The 20,850-nt window shown below is 41.2% G+C and overlaps 1 protein-coding gene across 1 annotated transcript in view; it reads left to right on the top strand.

Moving 5' to 3' along the window:
• The first annotated feature begins 241 nt into the window (after window positions 1–241).
• LOC109871480 (excitatory amino acid transporter 5-like) overlaps window positions 242–20,850 on the top strand; it is an 80,390-nt gene continuing 59,781 nt past the window's right edge. Inside the window, exons 1-2 of the mRNA XM_031806417.1 lie at window positions 242–549; window positions 9,530–9,609. Of these exons, the coding sequence (XP_031662277.1) occupies window positions 409–549; window positions 9,530–9,609 (221 nt within the window). The 5' untranslated portion in view covers window positions 242–408. The remainder of the gene's footprint in view (window positions 550–9,529; window positions 9,610–20,850) is intronic.

Genomic DNA, 20,850 nt, shown 5'->3' with positions numbered 1-20,850 from the left:
GAGAGAGAGAGAGAGAGAGAGAGAACGTGTGTATGCCTGGAAAGTGTGATGTTCTTAGTCCTGTGTGGAATGACAGAGAGAGCAGCTCATGGAGTGCTAAAGTGCTTTATCCAAAAAGAGGACAACTGCCTTTCTCCCTACTACTTTTTCTGCAAACCTATATCTATTCCACTCACTCCTCCTTCTATCTCTATCTTCCTCTTCTTAGTTATTTTTCTCTCTTTAATCACTTTTCAGTCCCTCCCTTCCCTCCCCGGCTCTTTGTTTCAGTCTTTCACCCAACCCTCTCCTGCCGTCCAGTCTGTTACCTCTCTACTGGCTATATATGGTTGACTGAGTGACTGACCAGGGACCAGTGGAGTGAGTGTCCGTGTCCGGGACTGTGGAGGACTTTCCGGGAGAGTCAGGATGGCGGTGAACTTTGCGGAGGTGCGGGGTCGGGTGAAGAATGTGTGTGCGCAGAACGGGCTGCTCATCCTGTCTGTGTTGGCTGTGGTCATTGGCTGTATGATGGGGTTCCACCTGCGGGGCAAGCAGCTCTCCGACCAGGTCAGTGTCAAAACTAACACCTGCAGGGTGTCCTGTTCCTTCAACCAACCAACACAGTCCCTTGTTGACCTGAAACACCCTGGGTCTCCTGTTCCCTTAGCCCCCCCCCCCCCCACGGCAGGTAGCAAGGTTGCTAGATCAATTCCCCGAGCTGACTAGGTAGAAATCTGTCATTCTCCTCCTGAACAAGGCAGTTAACCCACTGTTCCTAGGCTGTTGTTGTAAATAAGAATGAGTTCTTAACTGACTTGCCCAGTTAAATAAAAAATAAAAAATCCCTGCTCCTTACAAATGTGGTGCCTCTAAAGTCCTTGACCCACTACTCTGCTGCACCCTGTTCTCCCTGTCCACTGGTCCCCCTGTCCTCCTAACCTTGAAAAACACCTTACATAAGAACGGTGTCCTCCCAAACATTCCCCTCTTTCTTAACACCAACCTCTCGTCAAACACAGCTGTTGTCCTACCATGTGGAAAAAAAACAACCCCATCTTGTCCTACCAAGTGACAATACCAACCTTAATAACACTGTGATTGAATTGTGAATTACCACACACACTTATGTTGTAGTTGTGTGGGTGCAGAGAGCTGAGGGGATTGAGAAAGAGGGAGATCACTCTATAAGCTGTTGCTGAATACAGACGATCCAACAAAGCCTCTCTGCTCTTTAATGTCGTAGTGGCTAGACCTGAGGCTAGATCACTGTTCTGACTCTAGGATGACACTGATCAGACTGACTTATGGAAAGAGGCACATTTTCTGTTTACAACATAGCTGGTATACTCAGTTAAAAAATGATTTTGAAGTTCAAACACTTCCAAACACAACTCATCCAGTGATTCATGCTGTTGGGTAATGCTATCCGATCCTGTCCTTATTGATTTGTTTGGCTTCACTTGTCCTGTCTGTGTTTGTTTTCCAAACAAACATATTCTCATCAGTCGCGCTCCATATTCATGAGATGAAGGATTGTTAGTGGCTGTTGCTGTGGCTGTGGAGGCTTAGCTGTGAATCACATCGATGGGCGATAGAGCAGCACACTGCTGTCATTCCCTATTTGTTTTTCTTTCAATATTTGTTGAAAAGGTATATTCACTTTATTTGGACAGAGATATACACTGCTCAAAAAAATAAAGGGAACACTTAAACAATCCAATGTAACTCCAAGTCAATCACACTTCTGTGAAATCAAACTGTCCACTTAGGAAGCAACACTGATTGACAATACATTTCACATGCTGTTGTGCGAATGGAATAGACAACAGGTGGAAATTATAGGCAATTAGCAAGACACCCCCAATAAAGGAGTGGTTCTGCAGGTGGTGACCACAGACCACTTCTCAGTTCCTATGCTACCTGGCTGATGTTTTGGTCACTTTTGAATGCTGGCGGTGCTTTCACTCTAGTGGTAGCATGAGACGGAGTCTACAACCCATACAAGTGGCTCAGGTAGTGCAGCTCACCCAGGATGGCACATCAATGCGAGCTGTGGCAAGAAGGTTTGCTGTGTCTGTCAGCGTAGTGTCCAGAGCATGGAGGCGCTACCAGGAGACAGGCCAGTACATCAGGAGATGTGGAGGAGGCCGTAGGAGGGCAACAACCCAGCAGCAGGACCGCTACCTCCACCTTTGTGCAAGGAGGAGCAAGAGGAGCACTGCCAGAGCCCTGCAAAATGACCTCCAGCAGGCCACAAATGTGTATGTGTCTGCTCAAACAGTCAGAAAAAGACTCCATGAGGGTGGTATGAGGCCCCGACGTCCACAGGTGGGGGTTGTGGTTACAGCCCAACACCGTTCAGGCCACTGGCGCCCTGTGCTCTTCACAGATGAAAGCAGGTTCACACTGAGCACATGTGACAGACGTGACAGAGTCTGGAGACGCCGTGGAGAACGTTCTGCTGCCTGCAACATCCTCCAGCATGACTGGTTTGGCGGTGGGTCAGTCATGGTGTGGGGTGGCATTTCTTTGTGGGGCCGCACAGCCCTCCATGTGCTCGCCAGAGGTAGCCTGACTGCCATTAGGTACCGAGATGAGATTCTCAGACCCCTTGTGAGACCATATGCTGGTGCGGTTGGTCCTGGGTTCCTCCTAATGCAAGACAATGCATGTCCTCATGTGGCTGGAGTGTGTCAGCAGTTCCTGCAAGAGGAAGGCATTGATGCTATGGACTGGCCCGCCCGTTCCCCAGACCTGGATCCAATTGAGCACATCTGGGACATCATGTCTCGCTCCATCCACCAACGCCACGGATGCTTTAGCCCAGGTCTGGGAGGAGATCCCTCAGGAGACCATCCGCCACCTCATCAGGAGCATGCTCAGGTGTTGTAGGGAGGTCATACAGGCACGTGGAGGCCACACACACTACTGAGCCTCATTTTGACTTGTTTTAAGGACATTACATCAAAGTTGGATCAGCCTGTAGTGTGGTTTTCCACTTTAATTTTGAGTGTGACTCCAAATCCAGACCTCCATGGGTTGATCAATTTGATTTCCATTGTTAATTTTTGTGTGATTTTGTTGTCAGCACATTCAACTATGTAAAGAAAAAAGTATTTAATAAGAATATTTCATTCATTCAGATCTAGGATGTGTTATTTTAGTGTCCCCTTTATTTTTTTGAGCAGTGTATTTGAACAAGACAGGGGATACAGAGAGGGGGGAGATGCAGAGTTACCCGCTAGACCAGCTTTAAGAATGGCATTCGCTGTTTATTAGATAAATAACAGAATACATTGAAATTTCAGGGCATTCTGTTCAAATTAAATATACAAAGGTAATTACGCCACACAAGGTACACAATCGGCTGTGCTAATTTTACACATGGGGGGAGTGACAATCCACGAGCCCTGTGGGTTATGAAAATGAACATTGACTGTTTGCTCTTAGCGACTGTCTTATTACATTGTGTACCGGTGTACTGGTATCATGTAATTTCAATGATTGACGTAATAAAACAGGACTGTATGAATAATTGCTTATGTGACATTATACATGATTTAGAATGTACACTGAGTGCACAAAATATGACAGACTGACAAGGTGAATCCAGGTGAAAGCTATGATCCCTTATTGATGTCACTTGTTATATCTACTTCAGTCAGTGTAGATGAAGGAGAGGAGACAGGTTAAAGAAGGATTTTTAAGCCTTGAGGCAATTGAGACATGGATTGGGTATGTGACAAAAGATTTAAGTGCCTTTGAACAGGAGCCAGGTGCACCGGTTTGTTTCAAGAACTGCAACGCTGCTGCGTTTTAAACGCTCAACAGCTTCCTGTGTGTATCAAGAATGATCCACCACCCAAAGGACATCCAGCCAATTTGACACAACAGTGAGAAGCATTGGAGTCAGCATGGGCCAGCATCCCTGTGGAACACTTTCGACACCTTGTAGACTCCATGCACCGGCGAATTGAGGCTGTTCTGAGGGCAAAAGTTGGGGTGCAACTCAATATTAGGAAGGTGTGCCTAATGTTTGATATACTAAGTGTATAATTCACGAAGAAAAAACAAATGTATACATCTATGGAGATGACAAACTGCAGAAAATAATATCTCAAATTCTCAAATATCTCAAAAGGGTTTCCTGGGGACAAAATAACATGAAGTTACAAAACATTATGGATATCTCTTCCAGCAGTTACCGTCTGTAGGTAGCCCACGAGACCGAGTGGATTTTGTCAAAGTAGTATATTTGATAAGAGTCTGAAGCTCTGATAATACCACAATATTGCAACCGTTTAAAGGTCCATTAGACTGGTGGATAAGAGAACAAGGAGAAGGAAATGGCTTCGGTTTACAGTAGTGGTGATGGTGATAAGAGCTACTCATTATTGACATAAAACATCCTAGTTGGTTTTCTTTGAACATTCCATATGTTCTAAACATTAGTCCCAAAAAGATCCCCCCCCCCCAAAAAAAAAGTAATCTCTGGTGCTGTCATATAAGTGGGAGAGGAGACTTAGGAGAATATAATGGAAAAATCAACAAAGGGGAATTCAAGAGGCATCTAATGGTGCCTTGGGAGGGTTTTGGTTTTCTGTTGAAGTAGTTCCTCAATAGCTACTCTTCTGTCTCAATATTTACCAAAAACGTGCCTGTTCAAAGGTGCTGTATTTCTACTCGTGGTGGAGCTCTATCTGCATTACCACATGTTTCCTCGAGATGGCCTTCCAAAATATCCAGCACTTCCTTCATTTACATGACTGACCAAGTGGGATGTTGTTGGTTGTTTTTACTGCGCTTTGTGCTCCCTTCCTACCTTCTGGCTAGTTGCTACTCACTGTGTTCTCTTGAACACAATTGCTACTCACAGAGTTTACACATGCAGCAAAATTCTGATCGTTTGCCAAATTATTGGTAAAAGATCTGATCTGATCTAAAAGATCTGATCTGGTCAAAAAGATCATTTAGTGCCAAAGATCGGAATTAGGCTGCCTGTATAAACACAGCCTAGGAGAACACAGTGGGAAGCAACTTCCCACTTGGTCAGTCATATAAACTAAAGAAATGCTGGATACTTTGAAGACACTTGTAGTAATGCAGATAGAGCTCCACCAGGTCGAGCAGAAATACAGCACCCTTGAACAGGCACGTCTTGGCCAAAATTCTTAGACAGAAGAGTAGCTATTCAGGAACTACTTCAACAGAAAAACTAAAACCCTCCTAAAACCCTTTAATTTCTAGAATTGGGCTACTTGGCTAAACGCAGCTATAGAGTCACAGTGAATCCAGTAGCTATTTTACATGGATTCGACTCATGTTGTACTATGGAGGGGAAGCAAAGGAAATGTTTGAGGGGTAACCAAAATTATACTATTATTTGTTATGAGTTAGTTTCTATCCCCTCTTTCTGCTGTAAGGTAGAGTGGGTAGGAGAAAGTAAAGTACTTGAGGTGGAGGAGGTCCTGGGGGTGTATCCATGTCGTCATAGGGAATGGGACCCTACTCTCCCTCTCCACTGTCTTGAAGGTTATTTCTCAAACCGACAATGGTTTGTTCTGCACTAACACAAAAAAACAAACCATACAAAGTATACACATAGTTGAGGTAGAGGGAGGAACAATTTAATGTTTGTTTGCATTGTATTTCTCCTGTTTGCTTCTCACACTGAGAGATGGGAATGGTTTATATACCTTTTTTTCCCACCACCTAAAACTAGCCTATAGCAAAAAGGATTGTCTAATATAATTAACCAGAGTAATAATATGCTTCATTTGAGAGACTGTGGTGTCACTGCTTTTAAGCCTTGTTCACTCTGGTAGTTTGAAGTCACTAAAATCACATTTTTATGCCTATTTGAGTCGGTTATTTTTCCTGTACAGCCTAAAATCACATTGAATCGGATATTTCAAACCATCTTCATATGTTGTTTGAAAGCAGATACTAATCTGATTCCTGGCCATACAACTTCCCGTTTATGTCATTTAGCAGACACTCATATCCAGAGCGATTTACAGGAGCAGTTAGGATTAACCTCTCTTGGGTAGGGGGCAGTATTTTGATGTCCGGATGAAAAGCGTGCCTGTTACTCAGGCCCAGAAGATAGAATATGCATACATTAGTAGATTTGGATAGAAAACACACGGAAGTTTCTAAAACTGTAAAAATGATGTATGTGAGTATAACAGAACTGATATGGCAGGCGAAACCCAGAGGACAAACCACCCACCCAAAATTAAAATCGGCCTACCCCTATTTTCAATGGCTATCACTTTTATTATAAGGCCAAGTCCTACCAGATTGCAGTTCCTAGGGCTTCCACTAGATGTCAATAGTCTTTAGAAAGAGTTTCAGGCTGGGTTTTTGAAAAATTTGCCAGAAATTATAGTTTTTCTAGATGGCTCCCAAAATGGGAGCTGCTAGCTTAGTGTTTCCAAGCGTGTGGAAAGAGAGCGCATTCTTTGGTATTTTTCTCCGGTAAAGACAATAGCGATTCTCTGTCTTAAATTGTATCATTTAATTACGTATTAGGGTACCTAAGGTTTGATATAAATGTTGTTTGACTTGTTTGGAAAAGTTTATTAGTAACATTTGGGATTCATTTTGTATGCATTTTGATGGAGGGAAACTGGGTGGATTATTGACTGAAGCTCGCCAGCTAAACTGAGTTTTATGGATATAAAGAAGGACATTATCGAACAAAAGGACCAGTTGTAATGTAACTGGGACCTTGGAGTGCCAACAGAAACAGATCATGAAAGGTAAGGCACTTTTTATATCGCTATTTCTGACTTTCGTGTTGCACCTGCCTGGTTGAAATATGTTTTTCATGTGTTTGTATGCGGGGCGCTGTCTGCAGATAATCGCATGGTTTGCTTTCGCCGTAAAGCCTTTTTGAAATCTGACACGGTGGCTGGATTAACAAGACGTTAAGCTTTATTTTGATGTATTACACTTGTGATTTTATGAAAGTGAAATATTTATATACTGTCGTTTGAATTCCACGCTCTGCAATTTCACCGGATGTTGGCCAGGTGGGATGCTACCGTCCCACCTGCCCATAAGAAGTTTCAAGTGACTTTCTCAAGGGCACATTGACAGATTTTCACTTAGTCGGCTCGGGGATTCAAACTAGCAACCTTTCAGTTACTGGCCCTACACTCTTAACGGCTAGGATACCTGCCACCCTCGTGCCTGAATGGTCAAATCTGATTTATTTGCCCTCAAATGGGAGACTGTTATTTGGCATATCTTGTTGCTTGCTAGCTACTCTGTTGACAGTTTGACAAGAACATGTGGTAGCTAACTAGCTTGCTAATTGTTTACAAACAAATTTGTGAATGTGCTTGAATGCTAAACAGATAGCTAGTTGACTGCTGTGGCTAGCCAAAAAAGGACTTGTTTTGAACACACCCGTCATTACTATGACAACTAGCGTAGCCGTGTCAGCAAATGACTGCTGTCTGAGCACACATAAATCTGGATTGGTCACTTGTAACTTGTTGTTTGGACAGTCAGTTTCCAAAACGCATTTGAAAAACAAAACTGATTTGAGCATTAACGCCTGCAGTGTAAACAAGGCTTCAGAGCAACTGACTCAAACTAATCTTCCCAAATCTAGATCTCCACACAATTATTTTAAAACCCTCTGAACCCTAACCCCGGTCCCTTTTCCCTCCCATTTTGCTGTCCTGCTATCATGCAACAGATGTATTGCATGACATTAAATACAAGATGAACCATCAGGTGTTGTATATCTATACTTTACAGGTAATGATATGATCAACCTCCCAAAATGTCATTGGGTGTTTCATTTATTGGGATTAGGTGGTTATAATTGGGGCAGTGTGTGCATGTGACACATGTCAGCCTTGTGTTCGGCAGATGCCAGGGCCTGATACCAGCTTGTGTGTGTGTCTCTCTCACCCATGACACACATACACTCACTGCTAACCAGCCCGCCATTTGACTGCAGTGATCCTGATCTAATCTCCCTCTCCTCCTGTCTTTCCGCCCCCTCTTCCTTCCTAATATTAAACAACAGCTAAAGCTCTTTAGCTGTTATCATCTCTCAGATGTATTGTGTTTGAATTCACCCCTCTCTCTTTCTCTCTCTCTCTCTCTCTCTCAAAACCTTCTCTCTATCTCTCCACAATATCTTTGTTTGTCCCACTACTCTCCACCCCCCCAACCATCCCTCTCTCTATCCTCCTCACATCCACATCCTAAGGAATTGTAAACACCTCCCATCTTGGTAAATACAGTAGAACAGATGATAGAACATCAACCTCTCAGGTATTTACAAACAGATGCCTATTTAATTATTTATCTGGATTGAATATTCCCATTCATATCACATGCTGTTTGTAACTTGCCACTGAAGTTTAAAGGGGATCATTTTATGTTGGTGAGTAAATTTAGAACCACAATGTGCTCATTTGAAACACCACTCTAAAATGCTTCAATACGCACTCCAGCAATGACATTTTTTTTGTTGAAAAACAATGTCTGACATACAAATACAGTAATGTACACACACTTAAGGGTAAAAACATATGTTTTGAGCAACGTAGTGTTTTTTTTTTTTTTTACACAAATGCAAACTTTAAGGAGTAGGCCATTCAAGGAGTTGGTCTGATGGTGGTCCCATTAAGTGTGTTTTTACCTTTCGTGTACATTACTGTTTACTATTTATTCTTGGCATTTAAGTTGGTCTGAAACTCTTTGTTTACAGGCCACATCAAGCCTGCAAGTCACGTTATGCTGGCTTGCAAAGTGATGTGTAATTTATAATGGAATCCAACAATTAAAACTTTTAATTACCCCATACCTGCATTCAGAATGACTGCCAGGGTTGGGAACATGTATTATTGAGACTACCTAAATCATATAAACTGGAACAGCCATCTCAGTAACAGGTGCAATAAGTCCAACTATAAACTGATTGGATTAGTTTAAAAAAACGTATGTTGTTTATGTTTGTGTAGCATAATATTAACCAACCAAACAAAATACATGCAAAAACACAGGTATTGAAATAAACAATTCTGAAAAATCTACCTGTAAGAGAGCATGCTGGGAAATATGATAATGATGAGCGTGGTTTTGAGTTGTTTTGATCAAACAAGCTTGTTCAAATTCAGTTGAATTTGAGCAGAGTTTGTTGAGTAAACACACTAACACATTAGCTCAAATTCTTGTCCTTTTGAAGTCTGCTCAACTCGTGTAATAATGCTGATTAAACGATTGGTTGAGTTGGCTTTTTGACAGCGTTGCCTTCCAAAGGCAACATGAATTTGTAATTTTACTCAACAAGCCTTTTTAAATTCAGCTTACTTCGAGAAGAGTTTGTTGAGTAAACAAACTTGAACACATTACTTCAAATTATAACGTTGACTAGGAATTGGTTAAGTTGGATTTTTACAGTGTGGTAAATTCAAAATGCCTATCTACAGTAAGCCTACCCAATACAGTAGGTCTATCTACCTATCGACCCTAACTAACAACCTGCTCTGCTCTGTTTGTCCTCTCTGTGTTTATGTAGGAGGTGAAGTACTTCCAGTTTCCTGGAGAGCTCCTGATGAGGATGTTGAAGATGCTCATTCTGCCCCTCGTCGTCTCCAGGTAGGAACACAACAGAGGGCATGCTGGGTAGTTCACACAACCCCCACCCTCCTCCCAACACACACATACACAGTACTTGGAAAACATTTGTGCTTGTATTGATATTCGCTGACAAAAAACAACATCTACTTCCATGCCCTGTCCTTCTGACTTGGAAACTAGCTGCAGTATGTCCTACAATTTGCTGTTGTTTATTTACAAGATTACATTTTCAGGTTATGCAGATCTGCTGTTGTTTGCAGAACTGTGAGTGTTATTTTCATCTCCGGATGAAAAGTGTGCCCAAAGTAAACTACCTGTTACTCAGGCCCAGAAGCTAGGATTTGCATATAATTGGTAGATTTGGATAGAAAACACCCTGAAGAAAACTGTTAAAATAATGTCTGTGAGTATAACAGAACTGATATGGCAGCCGAAAACCTGAGAAAAATCCATCCAGGAAGTGGGATTTTCTTTATGTTTGTAGTTTTCCATTGACTGCCAATACAGATTCCATTGACTTAGGAAGTGCAGTCCTAAGTGCAGTCCTTGAGTCCTATGGCTTGCACTAGATGTCAACAGTCTTTAGAAATGGTTTCAGGCTTGTATTCTGAAAAATGAGGGAGTAAGACCACTCTAAATGAGTGGACACTGCAGTGTCCCAGAGGTTTTTCATGCGCACGACCGCGAGTGCACCCTCCTTGTTTTCCTTTTGTCCTGTTGAAATATTATTGATTATTATGACTAAAAACAACCTGAGGATTGATTAAAAACATTGTTTGTGTCACGTTCTGACCATAGTTCTTTTGTGTTTTCCTTGTTTTAGTGTTGGTCAGGACGTGAGCTGGGTGGGCATTCTATGTTTTGTGTGTCTAGGTTGTTTTTCTGTGTTCGGCCTAGTATGGTTCTCAATCAGAGGCAGGTGTTGTTAGTTGTCTCTGATTGAGAATCATACTTAGGTAGCCTGGGTTTCACTGTGTTTTTGTGGGTGATTGTTTCCGTGTCTGTGTTTTACACCACACGGTACTGTTTTCTGTTTCGGTTATTCACTTTACGTTTATTGTTTTTGTATGGAGTGTTCAGTTTATGTGTTTAAATAAATACCATGGACACTTACCACGCCGCATATTGGTCCTCTGATCCTTCTCTCCTCTCCTCTTCAGACGAAGAGGAGGAAAACCATTACAGTTTGACATGTTTCTACGAACTTTACTGATACTTTCGGATTTTTCGTATGCCTGTTTTGACTGCCTTTGAGCCTGTGGATTACTGAACAAAACGCGCAAACAAAACGGAGGTTTTTGGATATAAAGAGGGACTTTATCGAACAAAACAAACATGTATTGAGTAAATGGGAGTCTTGTGAGTGCAACCATATGAAGATCATCAAAGGTAAGTGATACATTTTATCGCTATTTTTGACTTGTGTTACTCCTCTACTTGGCTGGTAACTGTTTGTAATGATTTGTCTACTGGGCGCTGTTCTCAGATAATCGCATGGTATGCTTTCGCCGTAAAGCCTTTTTGAAATCTGACACCGTGGTTGGATTAACAAGAAGTTCATCTTTAAACCGATGTATAATACTTGTATGCTTTATTAATTTTTATAATGAGTATTTCTGTTTTTGAATTTGGCGCTTTGGATGTTGGCTAGGTGGGACGCTACCGTCCCACACCCCCTAGAGAGGTTAATTAAGAGTCTGGTGATGCACTCGTGCGTCAAACTAAGTAACATAACAAAAATATTCCCATAAAAATGATTCAGCTTATGCTAGAGATATTCGTTTTTTTTGCATGGGCTACATCGCACATCCGCCTATGTCTTCCGCATCCGTGGTGGAAGGGGGCCGAGTTACAGTGGTCTTTATCAGACCATGAGACATCCCGAAAATCGGTCTTCTTTAGCGTCCAACCAGTTTGGCATACAAACTAATATGACCCCACTGTGGAAAGGGGAGACTCTCATGAATACAATAGTGTCACGGGACTCATCTCAAGGTAACCCACACAAAAGTAAAGAGGCAGTTTTACCTCAATGAAAATAAGGGGTTAAATATGTGTAAAAAAACATATAGTGAATTTGGAAAGAATTCAGACCCCTCTACATTTTGTTATGTTACAGCCTTCTTCGAAAATGGATTAAATAAAAAAAATCCTCATGAAAAAAATACCTTATTTACAGAAGTATTCAGACCCTTTGCTATGAGACTTGAAATTGAACTCCGGTGCATCCTGTTTCCGTTGATCATCCTGTAGCAAATTCAATTGATTGGACATGATTTGGAAAGGCACACAGTTGACAGTATATGTCACAGCAAAAAGCAAGCCATGAGGTCGAAGGAATTGTCCATATCGCTCCGAGATAGGATTGACACGAGGTACAGATCTGGAGAAGCGTTGCAAAACATTTCTGCAGCATTAAAGGTCCCCAAGAACACAGTGGCCTCCATCGTTCTTACATGGAAGAAGTTTGGAACCACCAAGACTGTTCCTAGAGCTGGCCACCCGGCCAAATTGAGCAATCGGGGGAGAAGGGCCTTGGTCATGGAGGTGACCAAGAACCCGATGGTCACACTGACAGAGCTCCAGAGTTCCTCTGTGGAGATGGGATAACCTTCTAAAAGGTTATGAACCGAACATCTCTGGAGAGACCTGAAAATAGCTGTGCAGTGACGCTCCCCATCCAACCTGACAGAGCTTGAAAGGATCTGCAGAGAAGAATGGAAGAAACTCCCCAAATACAGGTGTGCCAAGCTTGTAGCGTCATACCCAAGAAGATTCAAGGCTGTAATCGCTGCCAAAGGTGCTTCAACAAAGTAGTTGTAAAGGGTGTGAATACTTATGTAAATGTCACAATTCTGTTTTATTTTAAATGTCAAAAAATGATTTTTTTTAAATGATTTTGCTTTGTCATTATGGGGTAATGTATGTAGATTGATGAGGGCAAAAGCTATTTAATCAATTTTTGAATAAGGCTGTAACATGACAAAATGTGGAAAAAGTCAAGAGGTATGAATACTTTCCGAATACACTGTATATATTTCCGGAGCTTTCTTTTATCTCCTAGATATAAGACAGACAATTCAAAACCTTATTCCTTATGATCTTTTGTTGCCATTCATTTTTATGGGCTATAGTGGTAAAGGCCAAATTCAATATTTTATCAACTTATTTTGTATAAAAAAATGTATACATAAAGGTGACCTAAAATTCAAAATCAAATAGCTAAATGATCCATGGTATAACAATTCCATATGCAATCTTAGTAGAACCCGATAAGGTGAAACGTTTGAATGAAATATAGGCCTACTGCTTCTATATTCTTATATTCAAATAAGTATTTTTTAAATTAATCAGCTTCATGGTTTAATATACAATTGGCTGTTTTTTCCGTGCATCAGCAGGACAGAACAGCTGGAGTAAGACAAGGGTTGGTGGTCTGTGTCTATTTGACAATAACAGTTGGTGCGCAAAATCAAATATTAAGGAAGTCAGTGGTGTAAAGTACTGAAGTAAAAATACTTTAAAGTACTACAGTACTTAAGTAGTTTTTTGGGGTACCTGTACTTTACTTTACTATTTATATTTTTGACAATTTTTACTTTTACTTCACTACATACTTTTGACTCCATACATTTTCCCTAACAAACAAAAGTAGTCGTTACATTTTGAATGGCTAGCAGGACAGGAAAATAGTCAAATACTTACTGTATCAAGAGGAACATCCCTGGTCATCCTATTGCCTTTGATCTGGCAGACTCACTAAACACAAATGCTTCATTTATGTCTGACTGTTGGAGTGTGCCTCTGGCTATCTGTTAAAAAAAAACAAGAAAATGGTGCAGTCTGGTTTGCTCAATATAAATAATTTGAATTTCAATACTTTCAATGCTTAAGGATATTAAGTATATAATACTTAAGTATATTTTAGCAATTACATTTACTTTTGATACTTAAGTATATTTAAAACCAAACTTTTACATACCTCAAACAGAAGCCATGGATAACAGGTAACATCCGCACTGAGCTAAAGGCTAGAGATGCCGCTTTCAAGGAGCGGGACTCTAATCCATAAGAAATCCTGCAATTCCCTCAGACGAACCATCAAACAGGCAAAGTGTAAATACAGGACTAAAATTGAAGGCTTGCAAACTATTACGGACTACAAAGGTGCAAGTTTGCACAGTGACACAAGCCTACCAGACAAGCTAAATGAGTTCTATGCGCGCTTCAAGGCAGCAAATCTAAAGCATGCATGAGAGCACCAGCTGTTCCGGACAACTGTGTGATCACGCTTGTTGTTGCCAATGTTATTTAACCTTTATTTAACTAGGCAAGTCAGTTAAGAACAAATTCATTACAATGACAGCCTACCACAGCCAAACGCTAACCCAAACAACGCTGGGCCAATTGTGCGCCGCCCTATGGGACTCCCAATCACAGCCAGTTGTGATACAGCCTGGAAACCAGGGTCTGTAGTGACACCTCGAGCACTGAGATGCAGTGCCTTAGATCGCTGTGCCCCTCGGGACTCCTTTAAAAAGGTCAACATCCACAAGGCCAGGCGGATTACCAGGACGTGTACCCTGACCAACTTGCAAGTGTCGTCACTGACATTTTCAACCTGTCACTGGCCGAGTCTGTAATAACTACATGTTTCAAGCAGACCACCATAGTCCCTGTGCCCAAGAACACCATACATTTTTTACTATAGTTTATTTAGTAAATATTATTCTCAACTCTTATTTTTCTTAAAACTGCATTGTTGTTTAATTGTTTGTAAGGAAATATTTCACGGGAAGGTTGTATTCATCGCATGCGACAAATCACATTAGATTTTTAGATTTTAAGACATCCAGCGGTAACCTGCCACCGTGCTTCTACACCTGCATTGCTTGCTGTTTGGGGTTTTAGGCTGGGTTTCTGTACAGCACTTTGAGATATCAGCTGATGTACGAAGGGCTATATAAATAAATTTGATTTGATTTGATTTAACTTGCAGGAGCACGTTTACCTTCTACCTGTGCGTTGCAATCGACGTTTCACAATGTTGTTGTAGCCCTCAACTATCTCTCCTGATTCACCCATTCAAGGGATTAATGATTAGTTGACAAGTTGAATCAGGTATGTTAGTTTAGGAATAGGTCAAATACATGGAACCGCTGGGGGTTCCAGAGGAGAGGTTTGAAAACCCCTGGCCTAACTAAGTCCTGTGAGTTGCCTTTCCTCCCTTGTTGCAATGTTGGTGTTTATGCAAGGCTTTCATGCAACAGAATGTCAGTGCAGTTCTACAAGTGATTATTATATCATTTCTACGTCAAAATGGTTTTCACCTGATTTCTCCTCACAGAGAAAAAGCAGGGAATAATAAAGTTCAGATTCTCTCCGACTCTACGACTCTATTTTGGAACCAAATCTTCTGTTCCCTGGCTACATGAGGCTGCAGCGATGTTGACCGGCAAAAAATGAAATAACAAATCATGAAAACGGACTGATTACATGCAGGACGGAATAAGCTACTTACAATCCTTGCTATGGCAAAGACTGGATGAGAAGTTGATCCGCCTCTCTCTCTCACCCTCTTTTTATGTCTATCACTCTCGCTCTCTCTCACCCTATTTTTCTCTCTCTCTCTCGCTCTCTCTCACTCTATTTTTATCTCCCTCTCTCTCTCTCTCTCTCTCTCTCTCTCACGCTATTTTCTCTCTCTCTCTCTCATGCTATTTTCTCTCTCGCTCTCTCTCTCTCTCACGCTATTTTCTCTCTCTCTCTCTCATGCTATTTTCTCTCTCGCTCTCTCTCTCTCTCTCTCCCTCCCTCCCTCCTCACCTCTAAGCAGAAGGGCCAGGCCAGTCAGTGTTCTAGTCCCCCAGTCACACGCACAGCAGGAGATAACTTTAGTCCATGCTAGGTTTCCTGCCAGAGGCACATGATGGTTAATTAAGTTAATTACAACTTATCTGATACTCTATATTATTGTATAAAGACTGTAGTATTACCATATTTACATACTATACTCTTCATTGTAGTGTTTTTGCAGACTTTACAGTAGTATTCACTGTAGTGTTTTTGCGGACATGACTGTAGAAAAGTTGTAATTAACGTAATGTGCCTGGATATGGGCTCTGTTCCTTGGTGTCCACATCACTAAGGACTTAACATGGTCCTCTTACACCAGCACAGTTGTGAAGAAGGTGTCACAGCTCCTCTTCTCTCTCAAGAGGCTGAAAATATTTGTCATGGCCCTCAAGATCCTCAAGAACCTTTACAGATGCACCATCAACAGCATCTTGACTGGTGGCATCACCAGCTGGTATTGCACCTGCAACACCCTCAACCACAGGGCAAGCTCCCAGATATTCAAGACACTCATACCAGGCGGTGTCTGAGGAAAGCCCCCAAAAAATCACAAACAACACCAGTCACCCCAGCCATGGACTGTTCTCTCTGCTTCCGTCCAGTAGGCGGTACCGGAGAATCGGGTCTCGAAACAACAGGCTCCGAGACAGCTTCTTTCCCCAAGCAATAACCCAGCAAACCAAAATTGGTTCTGTGAAAGTTCCCAGAACATTTGTTAGGTTGCGGCAAATGTTCTCATAACAAAAAAAACTGTCCGGTTGTCCTGGTGATTGTATAGAACATTCGCCTGATGTCCTTGCAAGAACGTTCCCAGAACACATTTAGTCTGTCTGTGTTATTACATTGCCTGGAACCTAATGAGAACGTTTGGGGAATGTTTTGTGGTGGTTTTTACAGATGCTGAGCACAACATTTTAGTGAATGTTGTAAGCACCATGCTCTACTAACTGAGCCACCAAATGGTGAACAGTTCAACAACGGCTACCTACCCTCTCTCATGGACTATCTGAAGTGACTGTCTGTACAGACTCTATGCTCACTCACTGGTCTGTACCCACACATTCACACACCTAGACTGACACCCTGCACACACACGCATACACATATATACACATGCACACACACACTCACTTACTGACGTCACACACTTACATCCACACACACATTTACCACCATGCACCCACCCACTCACCTCGTTGCTGCTATATCGGTTATTATTGATTATTATTATTATCATTATTTATCCTGTTTACATGTCCTGTACATATCTACCTCAACTACTCCAGTACCCTTGCACACTGTAATTATGGCACTGAGCCTGTATATAGCTTGCATTCTTGTGACTTTTTTCCTATCTGTATTTCTTGTGTTCTTGTGTGTATTTCATACTTTTTATTATTACTTTACATCATTTCCTTTAATAGTGAATTTTTAGGAAAGAGCTCACAAATAAGCATTTCATTCTACTTTTCAAACCTGTTGTATCCTGTGAAAGTGATAAATAAAAGTTGAAAGTTGAAACTATACTTTAGTATTTACTCTAGTGTTTTTGCATACATGACTAGTACAGACCTTTTTAGATAGGCCCATGTTTCTGCTTATGAATTCAGACATTTAACTTGTCAAAATTTTTTATTGTCGTTACTTGTTGCCCTAGAATACTGGATAAACCTTTGCTCACCAGAATAATGTGATAAATCAATAAACGGAATGCTTCAGCAGCAGTCATTTTATTAGCGGTGAGGAATAAACAGGTGGCTAATACTTACAATATTTACAAAAATAACAAACCGGTCAAAGAGCAACAAAGAACATAAACTGAATCAAATATGAGCTCATTCTAAAGAAAACCCATTCTTCAATCATGCCTGAAAAACCTGGCAGCATGCCAACCTGTTCCCTGTCTGTCTCCCTATAAAAAAACAAAGAATTACAGGGTTTAAATAGGACTCCAATGAGAATCAGTTTCACATCAGGATATTCAATTAACATTACAATGCACAAATTACAATCCTGACATATTAAGATCAGAGTCATACATAGAGATTTATACCAGCAGACATCTCAATAAATGTGCTAACCCCACATAATATAGAATCAATTCATGTGCGTTTTGTAAACAGTGTCTGGTTATTATAATACTGAAATACTTTAGATTGTCTGATTGAGGACATACAGTATACTACAATCGTCACAGTTCTACACATGATTGAGGGATACTACAGTGTGGAGTGTAGTATACTATATAATTCTATAGTAAGTACTATAGTTATAGTAAACTCTAGTATTTTTTCTTGTGGGTAGGGTTGAAGTTAGATGTCTGGGGAACTATGTACAATTCCCACCCACCAACCTACTCATCCGCCCATCCTCCCACCCACCAGCCTCCACCAGGGATCCCCATAAACATATGGAACAGGCTTCAAACAACAAAATACGTTCTGAATTGATCAGTGGTTCCCTTTATAGTTATTTTGTTACAGGTATCCGCATGGGTAAACAAGCCAACTCCAGGCTACAATATAGCTGTTGTTTGTTGCTATATATTTCCGTACTAATCAGTATGGATTGCATATTCTCTACATCTCTATGGTTCTGATTATGTTGATTGGCCAATTTAATAATCGTGACACATCAGTTTAACACCTAATGTTCATAACTTTCAACATAGTTGGAAATGGCATTGTCTGGGGCTGTCTGGTATCTTCATATCTTAATGTAAAATGTAATGCAAATGTCTGTGGTAACGTCATGTCTGTCAGTTTTGGGAGCTGAATGCCCAGTGATTCGACAGTGATTAATTCCCAGAGCATTTCTTTTCCAACTGATTCAATCCCTGTCGTCCTCTGTCTGCCCGTCCACCCGCCCCCCGTCCGCCCGTCTGTCTGACTCTACTAGTAATAAAAGGCCTCAGCCCTCTGATAAACCCCTTATGGAAGAAAATCCCAACTGATTATTAGTTCAGCAGAGCAGGTTAAACATTGTATTCAAGTCAGATGAAATACGAGTTTTAGAGTGAATTGTTTTCTGGCTTCTTAATCGTGATGGACAGGACTGAGCTTTGGAAACTATGTGTATGGTGTTCTTGTAGGAAGATACACTAGCTGCGCAGCAAAAGGCAAGGAGGATTTGGGAATACTGTAGAATAGTGTCTGTTTGTTTTTTGTTTGTCCATAATAGTAGTATTACCTCATGACAATTATTGTCTCATTTGTTATGTCACTGTAAGCTTTAATAGCACTAATGGGGTATTGGTAATAGTCTGGATGGCCAGCTGTCATCTTCTGTATGTACAGTAATATAGTGGTCTTGTACTGCAACATGTCTGAAAATAGTATTAATGTATAATTATTTATTATCCTATAATTTAATCCTACTGTTTTTATGTTTGTTTGCTGACCATATTGGATGAAGGATGTGAGGGCTAGAATGTCATTGTTTTTACATAAAAGAGATAAATCCTTATTATTGATGATGCCTCTGTGTGTTAATTATCTGATCCTTTGATTGTGCCTCCACATTTTCATGCAAGATAAATTAAAGCTAAAATACAGAGACCTAAGGTTAATGAGTGCAGGCAGGCACGTCACTTCTTTGAGGCTGTACCCTGCTGCACACATAAGATCAGGAACTGTTGGTCACGCTATGTTACTTCCTGAGACTATTTCAGCCTTGCGCGTTCGTGTGCATGTGTGTTTAGATATGGATACAGTAAAGGAAAGGAGCACTCAGTCTGCTCCACTGTTTCTACTCGAGGAGGAGGAGGGGTGGATTAGTATAAGTCGCTTGTCCAAAGAAGGGAAGGTAGAGTACAGTGCAGTAAGCCTCACATGGCAGATGCAAAATTATTGGCACCATTGATAAAGATGAGCAGAAAATAAATACTGTATAAAATCAATACTGAGCTGTAGTGTTTTTATTGATGATCTTCTTTGGTACTAATACAATTGTTCAGAGGAAGAATATTTAGTTTAACAAGTAATACAAAAACATCTCTGAAATATAGGTGTCATTATTATTGGCACCACCGTTTGCAATACTTTCGGCACCCTTCCCTTGCGAGGTTAACAGCACTTATTAGCCTTTTCCTGTAATGTTTTATGAGACTGAAGATACAAAGTGGGACGGATCTTAGACCATTCCGCCATTCAGAATGTTTTAAGATCCTTGCTGTCCTTCGGTCTGTGTGGAGTCCGGAGTCATTGCAAAATGTTGATTGTGTGGTCAATTAACCATTTCTTTGTGAATTTTGATGTGTGCTTGGGTTATTGTCTTGCTGGAAGATCAACTCGCGGCCAAGTTTCAGCTTCCTGGCAGAGGAAATCAGGTTATTGGCTAAAATGTCCTGGTACTTGGTAGAACTCATAATGTGGTTGACCTTAACAAGGACCAGCGGAAGAAAAACAGCCTCATAACATAAAAAATCCAGCACCATATTTGACAAAATGTGGGAAAAAGTGAAGGGGTCTGAGTACTTTCTGAATGCACTCTATACATACCGGTTTCTCCATACCGGTATGTATATTTTAGAATGTTTGTCAGAATGGTTGATGCAACACAGCTGGAATAATGATGCTTCTAATAACGTGCTTCTACACCTGCATTGCTTGCTGTTTGGGGTTTTAGGCTGGGTTTCTGTACAGCACTTTGAGATATCAGCTGATGTACGAAGGGCTATATAAATACATTTGATTTGATTTGATTCTAAATGTGTAAGAATGTCCCCTCTGGAGAACATCATTAACATACATATGTATAATCTAGTCTACAAGGTAGGGGTCAAGGACTTAACAAGGGCATGTAGGTCTACTAATGGGCTGCATACTAAATGGCGCCCTATTCCCTATAGCCCAATTCGGTTCTGGTCAAAAGTTGTGTACTATACAGTATATGGAATAGGGTGCCATTTGGGACACATACCACAATGAGCCCAGAGGTTGACGGGTCCACTCAGGGATGTACGCAGAGGTCAGAGATTACAGTCTTAATTGGTAATGCTGTAATAACCCACACACAAACAAACCAACACACACACACACACACACACACACACACACACACACACACACACACACACACACACACACACACACACACACACACTCACAGACACATATGCAGACACACACACACACACACACTCACAGACACATATGCAGACACACACACACACACACACACACACAGATGCAGACACTCAAACACATACAAAATGCAAACACAGGCACTCACTCACACATGCAGACACACGCACGCACACACACGCACACACACACACACACACACACACACACACACACACACACACACACACACACACACACACACACACACACACACACACACACACACACACACACACACACACACACACACACACAGCTGCAGACAAACACACAGACA

Source organism: Oncorhynchus kisutch, linkage group LG27 (assembly GCF_002021735.2).
Source record: "Oncorhynchus kisutch isolate 150728-3 linkage group LG27, Okis_V2, whole genome shotgun sequence".
Lineage (NCBI taxonomy): Eukaryota > Metazoa > Chordata > Actinopteri > Salmoniformes > Salmonidae > Oncorhynchus > Oncorhynchus kisutch.
The sequence above is the reverse complement of the archived record's forward strand: the minus strand, read 5'-3'. Positions and strand labels throughout refer to the sequence as shown.